The sequence below is a fragment of the Hippoglossus stenolepis genome, chromosome 6 (assembly GCF_022539355.2).
Source record: "Hippoglossus stenolepis isolate QCI-W04-F060 chromosome 6, HSTE1.2, whole genome shotgun sequence".
NCBI lineage: Eukaryota > Metazoa > Chordata > Actinopteri > Pleuronectiformes > Pleuronectidae > Hippoglossus > Hippoglossus stenolepis.
This window is the reverse complement of record NC_061488.1, coordinates 3,917,096-3,942,360: the sequence shown is the minus strand read 5'-3', so window position 1 is coordinate 3,942,360 and position 25,265 is coordinate 3,917,096. Positions and strand designations below refer to the sequence as shown.

At 44.7% G+C, this 25,265-nt stretch overlaps 1 protein-coding gene across 3 annotated transcripts in view; it reads right to left on the bottom strand.

Annotated features, from left to right (window-relative positions):
- Positions 1–25,265, bottom strand: part of magi3a (membrane associated guanylate kinase, WW and PDZ domain containing 3a) — a 103,651-nt gene that overhangs the window by 31,272 nt on the left and 47,114 nt on the right. For all 3 annotated transcript variants that reach the window (XM_035158560.2, XM_035158557.2, XM_035158559.2), the window contains exons 2-3: positions 10,074–10,190; positions 5,712–5,831 (exon numbers count right to left, since the gene is read on the bottom strand). In XM_035158560.2, the coding sequence (XP_035014451.2) occupies positions 5,712–5,831; positions 10,074–10,190 (237 nt within the window). The remainder of the gene's footprint in view (positions 1–5,711; positions 5,832–10,073; positions 10,191–25,265) is intronic.

Here is a 25,265-nt window from a genome sequence, read left to right as displayed (position 1 = left end):
TCTGCAAAACGGCCAAACCAAAATGTCAACGTCTTCCAAGCCACCTACGTGTCCATATGCCGACTCCTCCTTTTTTCTTTGGGACGTTTCAGAATGATCAATGTGACAATGACATACAAAGGCAGCACGTTTCTGCTTTTTCAGCATTTTAAGCAAACATACTTTGACTTCTTGGACCAAAACACTGGTCTGGATGAGCTAATACAACGTAGAGCTTGAGCACATTAAATCATGAGCTTTGTTTTTTCCATCCTCAGACGATTTACTATTACAGTTTAACGCTTCTCAAGTCAAGATACAAATGTTCCCCGGGTGGAAAATTCAACATTTGGTGCCGTCATCCGCGTTTATGTAACTTAACTCCTTTTTCACACGGTGGCAAAACGACAAGCACCAGTCGTGTTGAAGGTGAAAGCATCAAGAACAGTGCACACGCTGGGCTGATGATTTCAGCACAGTGTTACTACATTAAAGCTCCTTTTTCTTTTTGCAGCTTTGTGAAAGTGGTGGGTGGACAGTGCAAAGCGAAGACCGTTTCCAACGCTTGCTTGGCAGTGTCAGTGAATTACACAGCCACTCGCTCCTTTTACACATGCTCAGTCGTGATGGCTGCCAGTAAGAAGTAGCTCCAAGTCACTGGGAACATTTCTTTTATTTTTTTTACTCGTTTCTCGTTAAAGGCTTCTGTGCCCGCAGAGACCCCACGGAGGCTGTGTTTATGGCTGAGAAAGAATGTGTGTGTGTGTGTGTGTGTGTGTGTGTGTGTGTGTGTGTGTGTGTGTGTGTGTGTGTCACGCCATCTGTTTTAGTCAGCAGCTGTCATCGTGTCTCATCTCCAAATCGTGAGAATCTGAATAAAATGTGAGTACAACTGTGACTCCAGTTTCATCCGCAGTGAGACATAACCTCTCCACACGTCACTGCATCGTTTAAAAAAAATAATAAACTCCTCCTGAGCTACGACGAAAACAGCAGAGAGCCCAGATTCATGCGTTCACGCTCGTTCAGCCATGTGAAATGCAAGCCAACGGTTTTTGTGGCCATGTTTTCAAACACAAATGGAAACTGGAGACATCCCTTATGTTGTGAAAAGCTTGGGAAAATCTCTCCAAGGGGTTTATGCTCTGGCTCAGCCCTCATGATCTCCACCCTCTCCGGCCCCGTCCTCACTCCGCGTTTATCTCTCTGGCTCTCTGAACTTGCCCCCCCTCCCCCGACAGTCGCAGACCCTCATTAATCATTGAGGACGGGCCTCCACTCTTGGGCAGTGCCCAGTCTGCCCAGACCTCCTCGCTGCCTCGCAGGGCCACAGGCGGGTGAAGCCCATCTTGTGCTCCAGCCTCGGCACAGAGCTCGGGGCGCTGCTTGGCATGGATGCCCACACTTCACAAGCCAACCTTGTCAACCCTTCATTCCTCTACTCCCTCGGCACGTGTGTGTGTGTGTGTGTGTGTGTGTGTGTGTGTGTGTGTGTGTGTGTGTGTGTGTGTGTGTGTGTGTGTGTGTGTGTGTGTGTGTGTGTGTGTGTGTGTGTGTGTGTGTGGTGCACAGCTTCACAATCCACTGGATGACCTCCCTCACATAAATAAACTTCCTTTCCAGTTTATGTTCATCTCCCTCAGTCTGTGCAGTGACACCCACTATAAATTACACACCGTTCCAATCTTTACTCTCATCCTTATTTTATATATTGAGCTGCTGTCATCCATCCTAATCCCTCCTACGTTATCACTCCATTTATTGCTCTTCCACTTTAAGTCTCAGCTTCTATTTCTTGGACCTGTGCGCAAACAACACTAATCTAATTCATGTGTTATCAGCAGCGCAGTCCAAAAAGGCTGAGGTGCTTCTTAATCACCGACGCCTCTTTCTGGCCACTTCCTACAGGGCAGCTGCTGCAAACACACGCACCTTTGCACCCGCTCTCCTCTGGGATTTCTGGCCCGACGCCCCGTTTCTATCTTTCTCCGCCTCAGAACTTCACAAAGCCAAAAAGGACGCGGTTATAAAATGGTTGTAGGCATCGTGGTCCAGTAAAACAAGAGGACAGCGCGTGGTTATCGCTTTCCCAGTAAAATCCGAGAGGGATTTCATCAACTTCGTCCGACCACCCGACAAACAGAAAGCTTAAGAGGCAATGAAAGAACCGTTATCTCATCTATGAAAGATTTTCTTTTTCCTTCCGTGCTTTACTGTTTGTGTGCATGTCTGTGTTATTTCCTCTGCATCCTTTAATCAACATTTAATCAAGGTTATGTTTCCCACGCCTGTGATGGAAAATCTCCCGCGCACATCTTAAGCAGAAGCAGTTTATTGATGCTCGATGCATCGGGGAGAAAAGAGACGAGTTCACGCTGTGTAACGTTCCCGGATTCTCAAGGCTGCATTTTACAGAGTATTTTAACCCACATATCCAACTAGACTCACGTTGTGGATCCAGATCACCTCTGTTCCACTGAGAGGACGCCACTGACCACGAGACACACAGACACAGGCGGTTTGCTATGTCAGTATCTTCACAGCTATTACAGAACGACACAGTGAACTGTTGTTTATAGTGAGTGACACGTCTGTGTGACAGAAATCCCCTGAATACGAGGATACAGGTTACATAAAAGAGAACGGACTCAGGCTGCATCTATTATGTGAGTGCAGCTCACATCCACGTACACTGGGCATGTGCGTGCCGGTGTAAACAGGAAGCAGATTGTCTACTTGCAGTTGGTTGCTTAGGTACAGAAAATACTGCAAACGAGGAACAACAATGGTGAAAAGGAAGAGGAGGGATTTCTTTTCTTGAACAAGGTGGAGCTCTTCAGGGCCGTAGAAACACTTCACATCAACCACAGGTAGTCGAGTCGGGACTGATAAGAATCAAACAGACGGTATAGAAGCGATGACGCATTTTCACATGAAAACGTTGTAGTGTGGATGGAGCCTTCAGCCCATTTCATTGACTTGTATTTCTCCTATTTATTGTAGTTTTATAAAATAGTTTTTATTGTTATCTTTGGTTTTTCATCGTCAGCGTTTTTTTTTATCGTCTATTCTCGGCCCATCGGCCAATTTGAATAACACTAGTGTGTCTGATCGGTGCTCTACAAATAATTGATTGATTGGTGAAAGAAATTAGATCTGAAGAAGGAAAACTAACTTGTGCATCCATCAAATGGAGCCGATGTAGTTCCACAAATAACTAGAAAAGACAACATGTCGTAGAGTATAATGAAATTGTCTGGCATAAGGAGAAGACAGAAAAGAAATGATCAGCACAAATTGGGTTCGGCAGTAAAACATCCCAGTTAACACAATAACCGAGTCCTGAGTCCGGCTGTTCTTCTGCTGCTCACTGGGATTTTCAACACCTGCTTTTCTTGAAATTCGCTCTCGCCCATTTCTGCCCCCTGTCTCCGTCATGAATGATTCATGTGACTGTTTCCTCCGCTGGTTCCTCCACAGTGAGGGGTAGAAAATTGGATATGCCCTAATTCACATACATGCACACACACACACACACACAGTCACACACAGTCACACACGCTCGGACAAAACAAATCACATTTTTGAGAGTTTCCACACAGCCGGGGCAACAAGTATTACTCACACCCCGACACTTTCATTTCTCTGCAAAACAAAACCTGGTGAAGCAATCTTTTTGTTTTTGTCCTGGTTAAACGTCCTCGACCAATCCGGCGATGGTTGAGCCAAACTTTGCTGCTCAGACCTTCTTCGGACGGTCGTGAGCTAAAAATGTTACTGTCGTATTTCGAGATGCGATTTACAAAAAAACGCAGAGGATTTTCTCTGCTCTTCTGACATGACGTCCTTTTATTGGTGAGCGATATGACAACCGCTCGCTGGAAACGCTCATGGGCTCAGTTATTGGCTCCAGCAGAGCGCCGGGAGAGGGAATCGCGTCGAGCCGAGGATTAGCCACAGCGGTGAAAATGGCTGCCCAGGTCGATGTTTCCGTTCAACCAGATAAATGTACGGTGGAGTAAGGACTCGTTCAGACGGAGGAATCTAATGTGCGCTGAAGAAGCTGAAGGCATGTCGTGGTGGAGTGAGATACATGATGACGAGCTGCAGGAAGGAACTGGGTTTTCCCTGAGCTCTTGATTCTTAAAGTTCAGTTTAGTTCAGCGCTCGTCCCACACGAGGGAAACAATGAAAACACAATTAAAACAATGGGGGACATCGAACCCATGACGCAATAAAATAAAGAGTCTATGTGATATAAAGCTCTAACTCAGTATTTCCTCAAAAATGTATTTTTTGCACCACAACCATGTGTCGTAGATTTTTTTAGATGATGTAATCCTTCATTAAATAGGCTGCCGCTCTTTTCCTGCATCCGAGCATCTGTCTGTACACGTGTGTCTGTGTGTGAGATTTTTTATTTATCTGCGGAGACTCAAGGGCTCAAAACTCTGAGTGGTTCAAAAGTCATTCATGATTAACTCTCTGGGGGTTTATGAAACTGTGCCTCCAATACACACTGGCCTGAGTTGCATTAAGCAGCTGAGGGCAGCGCAGATCCATTATTCATCCAGCCGACCGGTTCCCAGGCTCGGGGTTGGAGGGCCGGTCTCTCAGCACAGGATGTGGGACAGAGGGCAGACGAGGGAGAGCTCTTACGTGTCTGATGCTGCACGTAAAAGAACCAGGGCGAAGTTCTTTCGGGCACGAGAACCCCCCCCGAGGACACATTATCTCCAGTCCTGTCACATTTACGGTGTCAGTTTGATGACACGGGCGATGTGTTGACTTCCCCTGGCGACCTACGCGACACACGGCTCCGCAGAATCATAAGAGACCTAATGGCATCGGGGGTCAACCTGAGCTGCAGGTCTGAGATGTTGAAATGTCGCTGTAACATAATATTCAGTTATTCATGGTCACTCCTCGTTCTTTGGAAATTAACTTTTCTGTTATGGTTTTAATTCAACCTTTATTTTTGTCTAGTTAATCTCTAATGCCCGGGGTCACACTGGGTGCATCACTGATCTGCTGCGTGTCTGCTGCATGTCTGATGATGCTATGTGAGGTTTCTGGTATGACCACAGTATTACCTTGAATAAAAGTAGGTCTATATCCTCAACTTAATGTCAGGACTCTAGGGTCTGAAGCTGTGCATCTTCCGGTCCTGCAAATATTTCACAATAAAAGCCTTAAAAAGATGAACGGATTGAGTTGACAGGTATGGAGGAGTGCTTTTACTTTGAAACAGGTACAGTCTTAGTGAAGACCTAGAATAAAAACTTTCTTTATTGAAAAAAAAAGCACCATTAATGGACATTTATTGGACTGTCACAGTTGCCCCATTAGATATCACTGCAGAGACGATCTACTGGACCGATGTTAACAGTGTCATTAAGTCATTAGTCATTTACACGCCCACATCTATTAATTATGGGCCCAGCGTGAAAAATACCAGAATCCCTCTTTAATATCCAGCCCCAAGTATAATATAGTGAAAGTTATTCCAGGGAGTTATAAAATATATTGAACATGTTTTTAGAGGGCAATCAATCAATCAATCAATCAATCAATCAATCAATCAATCAATCAATCAATCAATCAACATTGCAGGGGGGCTGGAGCCAATTGGGTAATTAATACCATCTCCAATTCATTTTTTAACATTTGTTTTCCCACCTTCATATAACTGGTCTGTGCACTTTCCTTACACATAAAGTTTTGAGACTTACCATCGTAGGTGCCGCTCTCCAGCAGCAGTCCACTCTCCTCCAGCTCGCGGAACTCCCCCACACTGATGAAATTGTAGTCCACACCAGGAACCTCCCCCTCTCTGGTCTGCCGAGTGGTACCTGCCGATAACGACACAGTTTAAGTCGGAGGGACGGAACAAACCAAACGAGTGGAATGAGCCATTCACTGATGGAGGAGCTGAAAGTGACACTGTCTCCGACATGCCCACAGGGATGTGATTCCAGTCCAAACACAGCACACAGGGGAGAATCTCTATCTGCATCATGAATAGGCAACAGAGCCGGGGCCACAAAGCTGCAAATTCATTATTCAAATATGAAACAGAGGGAGAATATCCTCCGCACGGCAGCACAGCTGTCAGAGCACAGGGGAAGTGTAACTGATGATGATGACAATGAACAGAACTTTAATCGCACACATTTACTTTTAATTCTGTGTACAAGCGCACAACCTTTATCCCCAAGGAGGCAATTAAAAACTATATTAATGTAAATATTAAATAATAAATAACAAAGTGAAGGGGATTAGAGAACATGGCTTTCAGGAGCTGTGTTGAATGGACTACATGTTGACCGTCTGCACATTTATTGAATAACTGCACTATTTTTATACCTGCATCTATTCACTGTGTGAGTTTATTTTTTTTCCATTGAATCTCACGCAGTTTCGTTTCCACGGCAACATAATGCAGTTTAATTTAACGGTGGCTTGTGACTCTAATGTTGCTCAACTAGAAATAATGACCAGATGTTTTCTGGGAAATCCACAACAGCCAATAAACCAAACAATGAATTTGTGATTCACATGATTAACTTTTGGGTTTGAGTTCTTTCTGATAACATTGCAGATTACAGCCGTACCACTTGTATCAAGGATTGAGAGGGATCATAAAAATCAGCCATAACTCTCCAAGGTCACCGGAGTAAAAATCACCAACATGTTTTACAGCATATTGTCTCCTTCACGCCGGCAGCTTCGGTCAAGGTCAGTCGTTCTCTGCGTCCGAGGGGATTCTCAAAGCGGCTGTTGTACTATAAGCTATAAGGGTTTTAACTTTTTATTTTCTCCTAAAATATTAACTTCTTCTCTTTTCCTCCCTTTTAAAAACACGCTGCTGTTCCAGGAGCGAGGAGCTGCACCGCAATTTCTACTCCCGGCCATTAAATAATAATCTGCCATAACTGCTGCAACTGCTTTAAGACAGTGTCATGTTTTGCATTGTTGATGTTCTCTGTGAGACCTTAAAAAACATGCAGCCTCTACTAACCGTCACCTTACATGTAATCAGAGCTTTTACAGAACCTCGGCTGAAATGTTCTCCGGCTGCACTGCAGGCACGGGGGGGAATTTAATAGGAACCAATACCCACACCCCCTTTCCTAGTTTCTCTCTGTGTCAACATCCATCCTGACGTCAGTGTGAGCCGTCACATCTGAAACAGCTCAGTCTGTAGCAGACACCATCTTTTATTGTGTCGAACGGAGCAGTCAGAGGAGACCACGCTTTGGCCACAAAGGAAGGAAAGACGAGCTTGTTTTTGGAAGAAGGATTAGGGAAATGTGGTTATTTAGCTTTGTGTTGTTTGTTCAGCTACTTTACCTGACGGCTCTCGGACGAGTCGCGTCAGTTTTCCCACCTTCACAGTTTTATTTCTCTCCACAGTGAATGTTTATCATCTGATGTCACAATCGTTGCAGTAAAATAACTCTAGAGAGGTGAGAGAGTTGTGAAAGACAAAAAGCTCATGGTCGTGCGCTGAAGCCCTGTCGTAGGTACGCATGTAGCCTACGCACGGGGCCTACGCATGTAGCCTACGCACGGGGCCTACGCTGTTGTGTGCATTCATAGTTGTGCGAATGTGTGTGTACGTCAATTAAAAGCTGAAACGCTTGTTGCCGTATATATCTATATTCTACATATATATCCTCTGCAACATGGACTGATTATGTCACAATGTACAATAAGAAGCGTGATGTTTGCGACCTTGAGAAACTCAGAATCGAATCACTGGCACTTGCCGTCTTGGACCTTGTAACTCCTCCATTAGTTTCTTGAGCCTCACTGGCCTTTATTTATGAGATTTAAAGGCCACTGTGGATAAATTAGATATTTATATGAAATCCATGAGGCAAGTCTTTATCTCATGCTAGAGGCATTTTTTTTTACAATTTACTTTTAGTGCTTATGATTTAAAACCTGCAGCAGTTTTTTTTTACATTTCCACAATTATCTTGTTATTTATCCTGTAATGAGACCCGTGGAGCTGATTGCAACGCCGTGACGGATACTAATGCCCAGGGAAGGAGAGAGGCAGCCTGGGTCGGGATGTGACCAAGCTTTGAGGATTTTGTGTTGCCCTGGACCCCTGGCGTCGTCTTTTGTTGGAGGCGAGAGTGACGCTTAATGAAGCCAGGACTGAAGTCATGCTTCTCTCACTCTTAGATGCCACTCGGGCCGCTGTAATGAGCGGCAGGCATCGTGTTGCAGTCGCCATTCAGGCTCCTCGCAGGGTCACTGTGGCTCAGCCTGCTGTGATAAGCCACTGGCACACTGGAGTGGACAGGGCACATATGCTGAGCTGCTGAGGCCAGACGGCCGCGACTCGCATGGGATGTGCAGGGGGCAAGTTTTTGAATCTTGCATGGGGAATGGCTGAAAGGGACTTAGATGTTACAAAATAGACCATAATATGTAATGCTTTAACAACTGTTTTTGAGATGATGGGAGGAAACTGTGCAAAACAATGACACTGATATGTTACTGGTTTTAACGAGAGCCCGACAAATTGAAAAGAAATCAGCTGATGTGAGCCTTTAACGGACATATTGGTATCAGCAGATATGCACCAACATTTAAACTTTTATTTTACAGAATAAACAATGAAGAAAAAGGTGAAATTATGTTTATAATTTACTATTTACTATATATTTGGTTGCATTTCTGTTTTCCTTTTCATTTATAGATATTTATAATAAAGTTTATGGTTAAACTGTTTTAAACATCAGTCGCTATATCAATATTTAACTTTTTACTCCCTAATATCAGTATCACCATCAGCCCCACAGATCCATATCGAGACCCATGTCACTGTAAATCTTTAGGAATCACATTTTGTCTGTATCGTCCTTATTAAAAACATATATCAGGTGAAATGTCTTTTCAAAAGTCAATAAATGCACCGACAATGACAGAATTAAATGTATTTATGTCTTTTAATTTTAATGCTTTAAAGAAGTCTGCTACCTTTGTTTTTAAATCTTGTAAAAAACATCAGGATGTTATTTTTTTGATTAGTTTGGTTATTAATGCTGCTAATCTGGTTTCTGCTTACATTTGGCTTTTTTCAGTTCTTTTTCTTTTTGTAAATAATGATGTTTCAGGGCTGGCCACATAATATGCATGAGACAATAATAAAAATCATCAATCAAATATATCTCAATGCCAGAATTAAATGAAACTCCAAAGTATTTCATTAAAATGACTGACCGTCAATGCAAAATGTGAGAAGTAAGGGCTTCTCAAATGGAAAGTGAGAGTTTCACAGACAATAAACAATATGTCTGGGGCGAAGGTAGAAAAAAGAAAAACCTTCCTCGGCTCAGCGGTGCAGCCGAGAGAATTGCAGCTGCTCTTTCAGTTCCGCCTGTTGGCCTTGGTGTCTGTTTTAAAATCAGTCGGGTATAAAAACAAAATTGTTCGGCCCCGGTTATTTATTCTTCTGCTTTAAAAGAAACAGTGCAGGAGGCTCATAAAGAGAAAAACACGGGTGTGGAAAGTGGAACGAGAATGAAAAGATTTACCATCATTCTGTCACTCCTATAATATATATGTATATAACTAGGATAACCAAGGTCTGACTCTCATCAGCGACTGGAGATTAAATGTCCCTCTGAATTCAATACTTTATATTTTCAGTCTAAGTTAAATAAAAACTGAGAAACTGTGTAATTCCACTGGATTTCAACACAGCTTCTACAAGCCCTGTAGTCGTGAAGCATATTTTACTCATGGCAGATAAAGCTAGCTTTCCATATCAAAGTCTACTCAGGTTTTTCCTGCGACATTAAGACTAAGACCGGCTGCTTTTTCTAATTATGCCGAGATTATGAAGTGAAGAGCAAAGTTTCGCTGCCGACATGAATCATGAATTCATATTATCTGGTGAACAGAGGAGCAGGAGAAGGGAATTGAATGGAAAGTAAGTTAAAAGGGAAACGAAGGCGAGTAAAATGTAGGACGGTGCAAGTTGTTCTTCGGGTAAGAAGAGGTGAGGCTCTGGGGGTCAGAGGACAGCGAGTGGAGCCCAGAGAGAGAGAGGCGAGGCCGTGGAGGCTACTCACAGGGGATGGTGCGCAGGTACAGGTTGTCCCTGATCACCTGCTGGAGCTTGTGGTCCAGGGAGCCCTTCTGAAACTGCAGACTGAGGTAGTGACGCAAATCAGTATTCAACACTTTACCTGCAAGAGAGAAAAAGAGAAATCTGGGTCAGGGCGACAGTTAAATCTCATCGAAGGAAATCTTCATGGTGCTCGTTTGCAAAACAGCCGCTGAACATTTGATTCTGAGATAATTAGAAAGACATTTTAAATTAACAAAACCCTTCGCCACACACTCGTCCGACCAACAACAACACATTAACATGGTCCTTGTCTGGAAAGTCATTACTTCTGAGGTGGCAGAGATGGCGTTTTGAAGCTGGCATACATCAAACATAAATTGGGCTTCTATGTAATGAAATCTGTTTGTCTGTGTCTGATTGTGGCTTGAAAACGAAAGTGCAGCGTTGAATTTAATGCGATTTGGACACGTGATATGTTCAAATTTGATAAACTTTGAATAAACTGCAGGGCACTTTTAAAAGTTTAAGACAGAAAAGCTGCAACCAGCATCAACAACAGCCCAAACAAACAGGCAGGTTTACAACAAGCGCTGCACTATAGTTGTGTTAATTCCATGACAAAGAGGAACACAACACTTAGGGAGTGCCGCATCTCGAGAAGAACAGCAGCACAAGCAAAGTCTGAGGAAGTGCACAGGCTGCAGAGTCATCTCAAAGAGGAGGGAAATATACCATTCTCCTTGGAGCGACAGAATATCAGACAGAGGAAGGAGAGAGATAAAGAGAGAAGGAAGGAACAGAGAGAGTTCCCTGGTGTTTGGACTCTTCCTCTGCGAAGACTCCAGCTGTGAGTGGAGAGGGAGCCCCGTTCCTCGGATGAGATTTGAATGCGATGTCAGTTACACCGCGGGCATCAATAGCCAGAGCTCTCTCCTCAAAGCTGCAGTCGACATGAAAAACAAGCCAGTTATCAGAGCTGCTGCTGCTGCTACAACAACAACAACATGCCTCATCAAGATCCAGTCACACGTTCTCTCATGTTTTCTGAATCACAGCTCGAATCGGCGTCTCTGACGCAAGTGTCACAATCCCGTAGATCTTCTCCAGATCAAAATAATATTGACAAATCAAATTTTACAGCAGAAGCCAGTCTGTGAGTAACGTCAGACTCCAGTTGAGATCTGCGTCAATGGAGACACGTGATGCTTTTTCAGTTTTTCCCTTTTCTCCAGTGTGTCACAGGATTGTTTCGTGTGCGTAGAAGTTCTGCAAGGTTAAAAAGTCCAAAGTGAAAGGAGCTTCACTCCCCCTCAGAAAACACTGAAGCTCCCGGACCGGCTTATAAAATACCTCTCCAGTCTTATCGACCACTCCGAGCACTTTGACCTCCAAGTTGCATTCACCCTCTCATGCAAACATTCATGCAACGCTACTATGTGCTGCACTTCTTTTTGTTGTTGTCACTTGTTGTTGTTACATTACTGGGGCTTTATCAGGGGGGGGGGGGGGCCTTAAAGAGACGGCAGCTAAAACCAAGTGTTTCAGACACAGGCTGAAAAGAGGAGCTGCAGCAATGGACCCTTTGAGGAGAGTGATGTGTTTTCTGATCCTTGACAAGTAATTCAACAAATCAAAATTGTGAACCTGAATATGAGCAGAATTTCTCCTTTCAGCAACATCAGTCGGTTTGAGACACGTCGAAGTTTAAGGAAACTTTATGTTCGACACCTCAATCATTCAACTTCATCATTATAGTCTCTCTCTCTCTCTCTCTCTCTCTCTCTCTCTCTCTCTCTCTCTCTCTCTCTCTCTCTCTCTCTCTCTCTCTCTCTCTCTCTCTCTCTCTCTCTCTCTCTCTCTCTCTCTCTCTCTCTCGTTGTTTAAATGATTGACAGCATACAGACTTAGTAAAATGGCAGAATCTGACTAAAAAAAAGTAATCATACAGCAACAAAGATAAATATTCCCACAGTGAACGTGATGAAAGTTTTAAAGAGCCGAGCATCCTACGCATCCCACCCTCAATGAGACTTCTACACCGACACTCCAACAATATTTCTTTACGAAGCTCATTTCCATTTCGGCTGCCGGGGAATGAAAAAGCCGTTGACGACCTAATTCAAAAATGTTGTAAATGAAATGACGTTCTCTCTTTCAGCCCCTGAGGGAATTCGTTGACTACCGCTGGGACTGTATCAGCAGCATCATGATGGCTGTTTAAGGGAGTTGATTCCCCCTCCCCCCCTTCCCTTTAACATCTGCCAAAAGTGCTGCTGAAAATATTTTTCATTAAAGGCGATTGGAGTGTTTTATCGTTATTGAGTACTTTGGGTTTTTGCTCTTCATGCACACACACACACACACACACACACAAGCTAATTCCAGGCTTCTCCCCCACTCTGCATGCAGCCTGCTGCTTTGCTCAAGCTGAAACAGTAACTGCAGCACGGGCAGAGGTACAAGCGAGGGCCCCGGCCAAGAGAAGCACGTCTCTACATTATGTAACTTTTTTTTACTGGCACAATGAATGCGAGGAATTTATGTCAAAAGGAAACAAAAGCCGGGTCTGGCTACGGGTCGGAACTTTCGAAAAAAAAAACCACGAGCCTGCGGTCCTCGTTCCCAGAAGCTGTGAGACACAGGAAAAAACACACACAGGCAAATTTACAGCACATCGCCATTCGCTCCAACCATGTCAGGATGGTTCCCATGTTAGAGGGGGTGGGAGTGATTCTGTAAATCCTTCACAGCCGGTACCACCCGGACCACAGCGCCGGTAATGAAACAGCTGCTCTTTTTACAGGCTACAGAAACATCACCACACATACGTACAGCATCGGAAGTTGGAATAATAAGGTGGAAGTAAATAGATTAATATTCATCAAGAAAAACCCAAACAGCCTCGGTTCTGGCACCGGTACCATTTCCTAAAGTATCGATTTACTGCCCTGAAGGATGTGCTGGTTTCAATGAAAGACAATGAAGGGGAAATAATCGTTACAGGTTGCAGGGAAAAGGACACTTCACTGGGTCACCAAAATATTTCTCTCTCTCTCTCTCTCTCGTCATACACACTCACACACACACACACACAAACACATGCAAATCACCTCCCCTGCCCAAAGCAAACTCCCACTCAAGTGCTTCCAACAGGGTCGTCTTTGTGGCCCGGCTGTCAGGTTGTGTTAGCGTGCTGCATCATATCTCCAGAGACGGAGAGAAAAGGGAGAGCGGGAGGGGAGCAGCGACTCTCGGCTTCCCACTAGGTTACAAGGCGGCGCATCAATGCCCCTGCCAGGCTGGTATAGTACGAGGCATGCGGGGCACAATGGAAGCCTTTGTGCCTTGTCATCTAACTATTAGACGCTCTCTCACACAAGGGGGAGAAAAAAGAAGAGGGGAGGGCCTGCGCTCGGGGATGGAGAATCATTAAAAACAGAGGGATAGAGCGAGGGAAGAGTGGAGAAAGGGGTGGGGGGGGTGTAATGATGATGCATGGGAACACAGGTGGAAACTCACTCCACCTCTCTCCTCCTGGCCTTTCGTCATTATTCTATTGCTCCATCTCTGACTGTGCCTCTGACTGTTTGCCTCTGCGGAGGTTCATCAGCCGTGGCAGATACCCACAGGCGCACTCACACCTATGTTAGACATCACCGGCTGAGCAGCTATCTGCCATCCCTGCGCCCCCCCACCCCCCACCCTCTTCTTCTTCTTTCCTCCACCGCTATCCACTTAACCCTCTGTTTTCTCCCACCTCTGCTTTCAAGTGATGTGTGCAGCTACTTGTCGCTGACTCCGCGGCAGCCCCCTCGCCTTCTGCTTCTTAGATCAGTGAAGATAAAGGCAAATAAAAAAACAAACCCTCGCTCTGGTGCCGTATAAAGCTGCTTTTAGTATTCAGCGTCTACACATACGGAGGAGGAGAGGATTTACTTTACTCAACAATGAAAGATCTGCAGAATAGAAAAGAAACATGCAGTATGGGATGTTCTAACGCAACCAGAACTTTATTTCTGTATTTCTATCCCACATGCACACAAATGAAAACAAAGCACATGCTGCTGCCCGTCATCCCTCCACTGTTCCCAGGACACTTACGTTTTGGTGTCTCCGATGGGAAACAGCTTCTCTCAGCTCACTTCACCATCTGTTAGTTTCAGCTGCTCGTGTCAAAACTACTCAGGTGCTTTGCAAAAACTCTTTTACTGAGAAACAAGTTGTTTATCAGACAAAAGAGCGGATAAGACCTTCAGTCCTATTAAAACAGGTTTATTAGCACAGAGCAGCATTTTCTCTGTAGAGCGCATATCTCCAACAAGGCCCAATGGTCCCCTTAAAGTCAATCAAGCCGCATTAAATTCACACACACTCACAGATATAAGTTCCCTAAATGTGCCTGATTGTTTTTTCAACCAAGAGCCATTAATAGTTCCCTGGGAAATCAGTGAAAATGCCACTAAATGTCTCATCTCACAATGTTAAACCACACCACGTCCTTCCACTAAGTTTCATGGTGATTGGTAATTGTTGTTTGCGTAATCCGTCTTTCAATCAAACCAACAAACCAACAGACAGGGAAGAAAACACAATTTGCTTTGCAGAGGTAACAAACTTGATGCTTCGAGCTAAATGCTAAATGTCACACAGACAAATGAGAAACTGGAGTTGGAGAAGAAACTCTAGGAAACTCCACAGCCAATAGGCTTCATCCTCTGGGAAGCATAAATATTTAGATGTTTTATAGGAATCCCATCTAGAAGTGGACCAACACACCAACAACACCATCCATAAAAACATGTCCCTATTCGTGCTCATGAGCTCCAACTTCCTGACAATCCGTCAATGGCTAATGCAGCAACTTTTTGGCAAATAAGCCTGCACACTCCAAGCTGAGGGGAAACCATCAATCTTAGTGCCTCACGAATTGGGCACAAGAACCTTCTGCAGAAAGCAAAATCACCCGTCCTTCCCTAAATCCTTGCAGCTCAGCTCATTTCTTGGCACAGCGGCATGTCCTCACTTCACCGGGGCCAAAACAATCGCAGCACAGATATTTACTGCGGCAGACAGTAAACAGGCAGTTAAATAACACCAGGCTTTCAAAAGGTACCCTGCTTTTTCCTAAATGTGAGCGGAAGCAATGCAGAGGTGTTACCAGCAGGGGTGTCAGTCGGCGTCTAATGAGGAAATTGTCTCCAAAAAAACAGCGAGAAAGCCCCCGACATCTGCTGATTACCACCTCGTTAGACTCATTTGACAACTTGGTACATAATGCGGTGCCTCCTTCTGTGTGACAGGTAGACAGAGGGAACAGTTTATTGGCATCGCAGGGACACTCTGTAAATGGTAGAGGCAAATGAGCTCAACAATTCTGTCATGACTTGTATTTTCTCCAGAGAAGCAACGGTCCCGCCGCCAGTGGTCTCATCCCACAAACCCCTGCTGGTGTTCACCGAAAGTGCAGGTGGTCCGAAGTCGCCTGCACCCCCCACACGTGTTTAAGGTCGCCTGCACCTTAAACACGTGTCCTTGAAACGGGAAAGGCGCAGAGTGTTTTCCCATCTAAGACAAGCTCTGTTGCTATTAGGGCCACTGTTAAAGCTAAGGGCTGTAATTAGTCGGCAAAAAGGAGTCAGTGTGAAGTCAATTAGTGGCTGCAGAGCCCCAGAGATTAATTAAGGACGGAGGTGAGCTTTAGGATGAAAAATGTAACATGAAGGAAATCAATGGGACCGATCACCTTCCAGGTTAGATGCATCGCTCTTGAAATCCAATTAGTGAGACCGTATGTCAATATAAGGTCAGTCTGCACAGGCTGGGTGTTTCGGCAATAAAGTAGCTAATGACCAGTCTGAACACCTTCTCAGCCAATAAACTCCCTCTCTCCAACTGCATCCTTGCTATTGTAATTCACAGAAAAACCTTTTCTCTACAGCAATTTTCAATAAAGATTTTTTTTACATTTGCAAATATCATAAGCCATGAGGATCAAGTTCCTATATATAACACAGCGAGGGATGACGTTCTAGAGGAGACGTGACTCTTGATGTTGCTATTTTGAGCTCGCTGGGCCACCAGAACTGTGGCCTTATCCCGGCACCCCTGGCACAACAGCACCATCAACTCTTTAAGCGTACAATTGAGAGGAATGGTCTTGCTCTGCATTGCGTCCTGGCTTAATGTTGCGAGCTTATTACCCTCGTCGTGATAATCATCAGTGCATTTTGCCATAGACAGAGCTGGTGCCCCACTGCACTCAGCGATCACAGGTATATATCCTTGGCTGCGGATGGTTTGCCTGCTATTGTTGGCCGACTGCACTAAATATCCATTAGTTACATGTTTGAGATGAATCTGGCTCGGTGTGTTCTTGGCTTATTTAACAGCACTCACCCATTCTGTTGATACATGGGAGTATGTGTGTATACAAGTAACTAGCCAACGTGTAGGTGGGTAGAATAAATGATTACCAACACAGGGGGGGGGGATCACATTCGTTCAAGGTACCATGTTCTCCCCAGTCACTGTGTTAATATCAAGTATCTAGCGTTTATTCTTTTAAAGGAAATCATTTCAAACACATCACTTCCTCATCAATGCTGCAGCTCCTCTGTTCAGAAGCTCCTTCAATTCAAGTCAACTCAATGCACATAGGACATGTCGGGCTCAGCTGTCCCTTTAAATGGTAGATGGACAGTATATGTGCTTTTCTGCACTTATCGACCACTCAAAGCTCTTTACAGTACAAGTCACATTCACCCATTCACACACACATTCACACGGCGCTTTTCTATTCATGTCAGCACAGCTGTCAGGGGCAATTTGGTCATTTTGCACAAGTTACCTTGCAGACAGTGAGTGCTTGGGATCGAACCGCCGACCCTGTGGTTAGTGGACAATTCGGACCTTGTGAGCCACAGCTGCCGAGCTAACCTGGTTTGTTAGGGGGCCGTGCCAGACTAACCGCATTATGAAAATGTGGGCCGGTGCAGAAGGTTCCTGATGAACCGTTTCAGGAGCTTCAGTGTATTCTGAGGGAGAGAGGAGCGCCCTTCACCACGGACACTGAAAAAAACATGACACGTCTCCTTCAATAATAGAATAAAGCTTGGGTCGAGCCTCCTTTGTTTGCTCGGTCCCGGTTGGATCCTGAGCTGTGGCTGCAGACATCCTGAGCGGGGGGGGGGGCCTTCTCCCCTCTCCTGTCTGTATCCTGTGATGTGGAGCAGACTGACAGATCATGACGTTAACCTCTCCTTTGCCCAGTGTCCGTGTCCGACTGCTTCCCCAAGCTCTGCTATCTTCTCTGCAGTCTGCTGCCTCCAGTGCAGCTCAGTGGACGCTCCATCCACTGCTATAGGGACCAAAGCAGAAAACTCACTGATTCTGGTTTCCCCTTGATTTCAACTCTTGTGCCACCAGCAGGTAAAAGTGTTTCCTTATCCAGTGAAATATCTACAAGGTGGATACCTTATGTTGTCTTTCTTGATAACCAGAAAATATAGCTGAGCTGACAAAAGCCTTAATTGCTAAAAGCTTTTGAATCTTACTGTCTTTCCAAGTTGGCGTCTTCTACTTATATTGATCCTCTTTTTCATCCTGGATGTTTGGAACGTGCAACAGTTTTGAGTCTGTTGCACGTTACAAACGTTACAAACGTCATCAACGTGTCCACTCGCTTGCCACTGCAGAGTTTCTGGCTCTGGAGCGAAACATTCCTGATTCTCAGACACAGCCAGAAATACAGATTTCAGGAGAATATTTCATGTCTGGTTGCAGCTTTATTCACTTCATTCCTTCTGTAGTATGTTCTGCTGCAGTGTACAGTTAAGTACAGAAGCATGCACTAATCCCACAGTGCACAAGTTGCCATTCAGACTCTAATAAACCAGGACAGGCTTTAAAAAGCCATGGAAACCTCTGTTGTCTGCTCATGCTGAGGGCAGTGCTCTAACATGCATTTACAGTATTAAGAGCAGGCAGCAGGAAAAGCAGAGAGAGAAATAGAGAAACCATGTGAGGGAGGATGAAAAGAGCAATATTTTTAACAAGGTATCTTTAGGCTTGTTCACCTTTTTTTAAGGCTACCAGTTTCTCTCTCATCTCTAGGCACCACTATCCCAGCAGCTCTGATCTGCTCTAAACTGCAGAGCTTCAAACCTCCGAGGTTAGAAGCCTCCTGAAGCAAACAGACCAGATGAAATGATTGGATAAAAACATACAATCATAATGCAGCAGAGTTTAGGTTGGGAGGAGTATGGCTGTGTGTGTGTGCACTTCAGCCTCTGAGCCGATTTCCTCCTTTTCCCCCCACAGTTCATTTAGCAGATCTTCTGTGTGGACGACGTCTGGAGAGAAGCAGGAGGAAGACGGAGCTCCCTTCTGCCCCTGTGCATCATCAGAAGCCTGCTGCTGTTTGCCATTGCTGTAGTTTGAGACCTCCGACTGTCACTCACACATGGACAAACACAAATATCCACAAACGCAGCACGAGTGCATGTGCACTCACACACAGAGACTGAACGAGGGAGGGATCAAAGAGCGGAACTATCTTTTTGGCCTCATCTCCATGATGAGGAGGGATCTTTACCTCCTGTCATACGGAGAAGGAGACAAAAGGTTTCACTGTCAATCAGAGAGGACGGAAGAAGTGACGTGGTGAGAGATCAGTAAATGATCAGAGGGAAGAGGAACCACATGGAAGGATTCAAACATAAAAGACACTACGTCTTTAAAGACACGATCATATCAACATCAGACGTAACGTGGAAAATAATAAAAGAAAAAGGGCGAGTCCCAGTTTTCCTTAAGTTGCAAGAAGACCCCCTCCCCCCCAACTGTGCCACAGTTTGATTTCTCCCTAACAGAAAACTCCAGAGCAGCTTCTGCAGCCCCGTGGATTACGGCTCTGCAGAGCAAGTGAAGTAATGCACCCTTAGCCTCAATAACTTGGCCTGTCACTGACAATATGTCGCCCGATGCATCACAGAGAACCCCAGGGGACACCAGAGTCTCTCTAACCTTTTTTTGCCTCCCTATCTCTTTCTTACACACATGCACACAGATGCATCCATATACACGGACACACAGACATTTCTAACATATATTCAACACAAAAAAAGAAGAAGAATGCATGTAAGTTCTGAAAACGCCCATGTAACAAGAGAGATTTACATGGGACAGAGAGTGTGTGACGCGTTTGCTCTCGACACATGAGAAGTCAGCAGTGGTGTTTTAGGCGACATCTGCTAATAATGTACAAGACCGAGCAGAAGGCCTTGTGTATTTGAAAGCGCAGCCCGAGGAGCTGCAGTGGCTGATTTGATGTGTGCATCTCTTGTTGCTGGGCCGACCCAGATGCTGCCTCCATCCTTGACTCACACACTTCTTCAAATAGCCCCCCTGCTGACATGGGCACACACCAGGACTCTATTTGCATACATCCGTGTTGAAACAGTAAGTTGAATAATTGATTAGAGGATTAATTATTGCAGCTATTCACTAATGAAAACACCAGCTACTAGTGGTCAGTGTTCTTTTATAATACACAGACTTGCTTATGTTTCAATTCTGACAGATGTTTTTAGACTGACTCAGCAAATTTGTGGCTTCATGGGCTCTTTTGGATTAATAATTAATAATTATTTAACTAATATAGGAATATACCCACAGGATATACAGGACTGTACACATGCTTTTAGTCTACCAAACTAGGAATGAAGGTTAAATTTATCCGGATCTGCACCATATTGCACATTCATGGATATCAGTCCCATAAATAAGCCTTTTTTTTTCAAGATCCATGAATTATTCTCTGGGAGAATCAATGAAAATAAAAAAACATGCATCTATTCTAGTGCTTTTGCTCATATCACACAATCATTCTCAGGTGACGGACTTTGCCCAGTTGTCACTGAAATTGTTGATGTTCATATTCCCATCTTCTATAACCTTCCAGAAGAGAAATCAATCTGCTGAAGAAGATTGTGTAATATGAGGAAAAGGCTCCAGGAGAGCTAATGACTCGACCTTGAGATGAGATCATTTTATAAACTGCTGTTTCCAAAATAAAGAATGAAGTTTCACACTCAATCTTTAACCAAAAATAAATGAGACGTCCTTGAGGTGATGAAAAAAAGATGAATAATCCAAGAAACAACATGTGCAAACTCCATCAAAGCCACCAAGAAAACACTAAAACTCAATATACTTAAACCATTATAACCTCTGCAGGTATTCAACATTCCATCACCACAGAGGTCACTCTTCTTCCCTTTGCTGTCACCACTGGGAGCAGCAATCAAATTACAATTCCAGGTGGAGGGAAAGGTGTTTCCGCTATATTTCACACAAATGGTGAAGAGCACATTCCTATCGTCCATCTCCACCAAGTCGGGCAGGGATGGTGGGCATGAAAAGAACCCACTCTCTTACATTACATCCATCCATCATGTGGTGGAGCTCCTGGCTGCCTAACAGGATACTTCACTATCAGAGAGATGAGTCAGCGAGCTGGACCTCAGACAGCTCAGCCTTATGCCCACATAACATCCCTCTTACTGGGAGATGTCGCTGTGTGTTAGACTCAGGCTACATCTACACTATGTTTTAGTTTGAAACCAAAATAATCTCTGTCCACACGAGCATTTGGCTCCATTCCAGTTCTAATCCCAGTCGACTCCAATTCGCTTTAAAACATATATCACATGACCACTCACGTACACTCGACAATGCATGTTTGGTAGTTGTATCATTGTAAAATGCACAACAGCTGTTGGCAAAGACAACAGGGTCAGCGATGCTTGTAATCGATGATCCATGTTGTGTTCTACACTGGTTGTTTTCTTCCAGAAGGGGATCATTTAATATGAGACAGACGTCTTAGCGAAGGCTACGTCTTCACTGAAAATACCCAAGAAGCAAGTCGTTAGGTCTATGTCATAGACTGAAACGCAGCCCCAGAGTTTTTAAACTAAGTTTTTAAACTAAAGCCAGTAGCTTTTCCAAACTTCTCAGTTTTTGCAGCTCTAACACTCTGGAGTACTGTGACCTCCAGCCGTGTGAGCTGATACGTTCTCAAATGAAAACGTGGTGGTGTGGCTGTGGCCTTGTGCTCCACACATTTCTGAGATCACACGCACAAGGATAGGTACAGTACATGACTCGAGCTCAGAGAGGCCTACGGACATTGTTTGGCCACTGGATACTGACATTTAGTCCATGATTTATCTCCAAGTCTTTGAAGGCACACACAAGGCGCTGCTCAATAAGCTGGGCAGATGCCCAGGGAGGACAGGGCAGCAACATCAGTCACTCGCCGCAGATGAAAAGGCTTTAGCAGCCAGACGCCAAGGAGCAGATATGAAGAGAATCCGAGGGAAAACCTCCCTGCAACCGCTGAACGTCGAATGAATATTTACCTCAAGCTGTTTTCGAAGCTCTCTCCCTCTCTGATGACTGGAAATTTGTATTCTTTCAGTTGCACACAGCAGACGTTAGTTACGTTTAATAAATAATTCTTCCACATGACCGATGGACTGATGGATGGGAGCTGGGGAAGGGAGGCGGGGGGCTGAAGTGGAGCGAATTAAAATGAACAGCTGTGAGCTCGTCGCTGTTATGAGACGGACAGAATGAGGTTCGACTGAGGGGAGCCAACACCCCACATACAAACACTGCAGCGTGTAGCCGGAGTGCATCTGCCTGTACGTGTTTAAGTGTCAGACGGCGGCAACGACACGTAGATGCATGAGTGAAACTCTGCCCATTTGTATTCAAACCACTTCCTGTGTGGTGCAGTGATCCAGAAAGAAGGAAAGTGCACACAGCAAAATGTCACGATGATCCAGCAGCAAAGGCACGAGCAACGTCTTTTGCTCTTATTAGCATCTTGAAAAAATTAGGCGAATGAGCCGTGCACGCAGCGAGCGTGGCAGTAACGACACCCAGCCCGGGGAGGTGAGTCATGGTGTTGCGTTGCTCTGGGACTGATCCCGTCAGAACTGATTTAATAGAGGCGAGGCTTCTCCCTGTTGATCCCTCGGTCTTTGTTATTAGTATGATGTCAGAGAGATAGCTCGCTGCAGCTTTCCATCGTGGGGGGGGGTTGTTGGGATTTTGTTCGAGTGATCCGTTCCATGTGTGTCGGTTCCAGCTGACTCACTGAGACTTGCTCTCATTTATACTGGCATTCAGTCACACACACACACACAAACAAAATGATTCGTCACTGCCTCTGCCCCCCCGCTGAGAGGTTACCCTTAAAGAGCAGGGTGGTTTCAAATCATGAGCAGAGAATGAGGCTCAGGGGTGAGTCACATCTGCGAGTGAGTCTATTTCAGTTCACCGGCATCGAACCCAAAATACCCAAACGCCACCTCGACAGACTAATGATGTGGCACCTCGATGTTAGTGCAGAGACATATTGAAATGTCCTTAATTGCTCGAGGACACGATCAACCCTGAGCACAGACATATTGGCTCGCTCCCACTGACACACTCCGCGATAATTGTTTGTGTTATAATTGTTTTCTGATACACCGGAGATGTGCTGTAGTGTCGGGAAACCAGATTGGCTCTCAGTCGAGTGCAAACCTCTGACTAGGCCCGACAGTCCGCTTGAATTCGATCAACCATAGATACCAGTCCCTTGATGTGCCTGGTTTTCCTTCCAGATCAATAACAAAAACAAATGCAAATGGAAAATACCCTGTCTCGCTAAATCTCCTGGATCCGCCCCCTGATATGGATCTGCACCAAAATGTAAAGGGTTCTTCACTGAACTAAACGTGACACAAAATGCAGTAAACAAAACACATTCTTATCACAACGTTAGAGTGGGAGGAAGGGAGGACAACGAGAAGCAGCGAGAGAGTAAGATGAAAGATAAAATGTTTGTGTATTGCATTCATGCAGATTCAATACGGCTCCATATGTAGCACGGGAACTCCGGTGCCCATTTCTCAGAGTTTGGAGGTGCGCTCCATGAATTCAGAGACAAACATTCCTCGCCTCCTTTGTGCTCCACACACACACACACACACACACACACACACACACACACACACACACACACACACACACACACACACACACACACACACACACACACACACACACACACACACACACACACACACACACACACACACACACACACACACACACACACACACCTCGAGTTTTCTCCTGACAGCTGAAAGCGTTGTCGTCTCTTAACGTGGAACAGCGTCTTCCTGCTCTGCAACGAAACAACTCTGCTCTCATTTGTGTGTAAATGCTTTAAAAAAAAACAAGTGGAAGGAGAAGAGAAGGGAGCAGAGTGGCGGCAGGGAGAGACGGACAAACACAGGAAATCTGAGTTTTAAAAAATCTGGGATATATTTCTAAACACACGAGAAAAGATGAAGGAGTTCGACGATTAATCTGTTTTTCCTTATTTTTGCTTTTAGGATTGTTTGGGGCAGAAATCAAAGCTCGATGAGGAGCAGGCCTTCAGGGACTCACAGCACCACTCAGTTAGTTTTTAGATCTTTACTTCTGTGTCTAATGGCAAACATGGACTGAGGGCAACTTCCTGTGAGGGTGTAAAATTACCATTGGCACCAGACACGGGTGCTTTAGTTGCTTAACGTTACAGTTACCAAACCTTCCAGCCACGTTGGCAGGTTGTTAGAAATGAGGCCTGTGACGGCATAAGAGGGATTTAACCCCCAACCTGTTGGGTTTGGTTAAAACAAACTCAGATGTGTTTGCTGGTTAGTACGGTTCATTTGTGCTGGTGTCACTCAAACCCTGGTGTAGAGGAAACGTTTCAGCATCTCCAGGATCTCAGAGACGAGAGTACGGCTCATTTATTCTCGTACTTGACTAATTTGTTTCATCCAATTCCAAAACATATCTATGTTGGCTTTCGATTTTTTTGTTATCTTTAATCTTCAGACCTGAACAAACTTGTTGTTGTGTTGAAGTAGTTTGTTTCCCTTTAAAAGCTCCCTGAGTGGAAAACGCTAATTATTATACACGTGTTTTTTTATGATAGGTTCAATTCCATCTTTTGGAGAAAGATAATATCTTTTCCGAGAGTAACTTATTTTTTGCCAGATGAAAGAGGCAAAGCTGTGAATGATTTGTTGGCATTTGAATTTTCTTTATGCCACTTAACGGTGCCACTGTCTCCATAGAGATGTCATTCTGCAGCAAAATTACATGTTTTTCGAGTTGTGTGTGTGTCTGCATGTGTTTGCACTTTTGAAACATACATTACTTAACAAAATGGTACAAACTATACTGTGCTGTGTGCGGTTTTGTGCGCCCACAACAGGAGCAACAAGTTGTTATCCCGTCTTCTTTTGTGCACATAACACAAATGATAAAAGAAGAATACATAAAAAAATACATACAGATTACTGTCTACTGTCTCTAGGAGCACACACAGGGACACACACAGGGACACACACACACAAACACACGCACGGATGAGCAGATTAAGAACATGAATCCCCAGGTGAGGGGAATCCATTAGGCTTAATTACTCAGACAGGACGTCCCTATATTAGAGCACACGTCCCAGCGAGAGCGAGGAGAATGAAGACGCCAGCCCTTTCCAAAGACAATGATAAATTTAATTAACTGTGAGATACCGCTGCCGGGGAAATTTATGCCACTTTGCACGATAATCCTCTTTCCCTGAGAATATCTCCGAGCAGGATTATCAATGGGAGAAGGAGCAGAGAGCTGGCGGCGGGGATGAGGAGGGGGCGGGGCATCGCTCAGCAGGGAGCTCATGCAGGGGTCGCTGTCTGAGAGGAGTTCGGGCGATTCCTTGAAAAACAAAAACAATAACTTTGATGACAATTGGAAGCCAAATGTCAAAAACGTGACTGTGCATTTAGCGAGGGCTGCTAAAAAGCTGTAAAATATTAAATCTTGAGTCACTATTACTCATCAATTTCACACGGATTCATATTCATGGTTGAACTGTGGAGGCGAGTTTTGTTCCCATGAAGGAAAGAGTATTTAACTACACTGCTTGACTGCAAATGCTGCCGACTGCATCTTCAGAGATCAAAACGCTCGACTGTAGTAAGAGATAGCCGCCATCCCATTCATGCCACTCATGAATTAGCATATCCATAGCTCGACGCCTCGCGGCTGATGTCGTATCACTACACTCCCAGTGTGAATCACA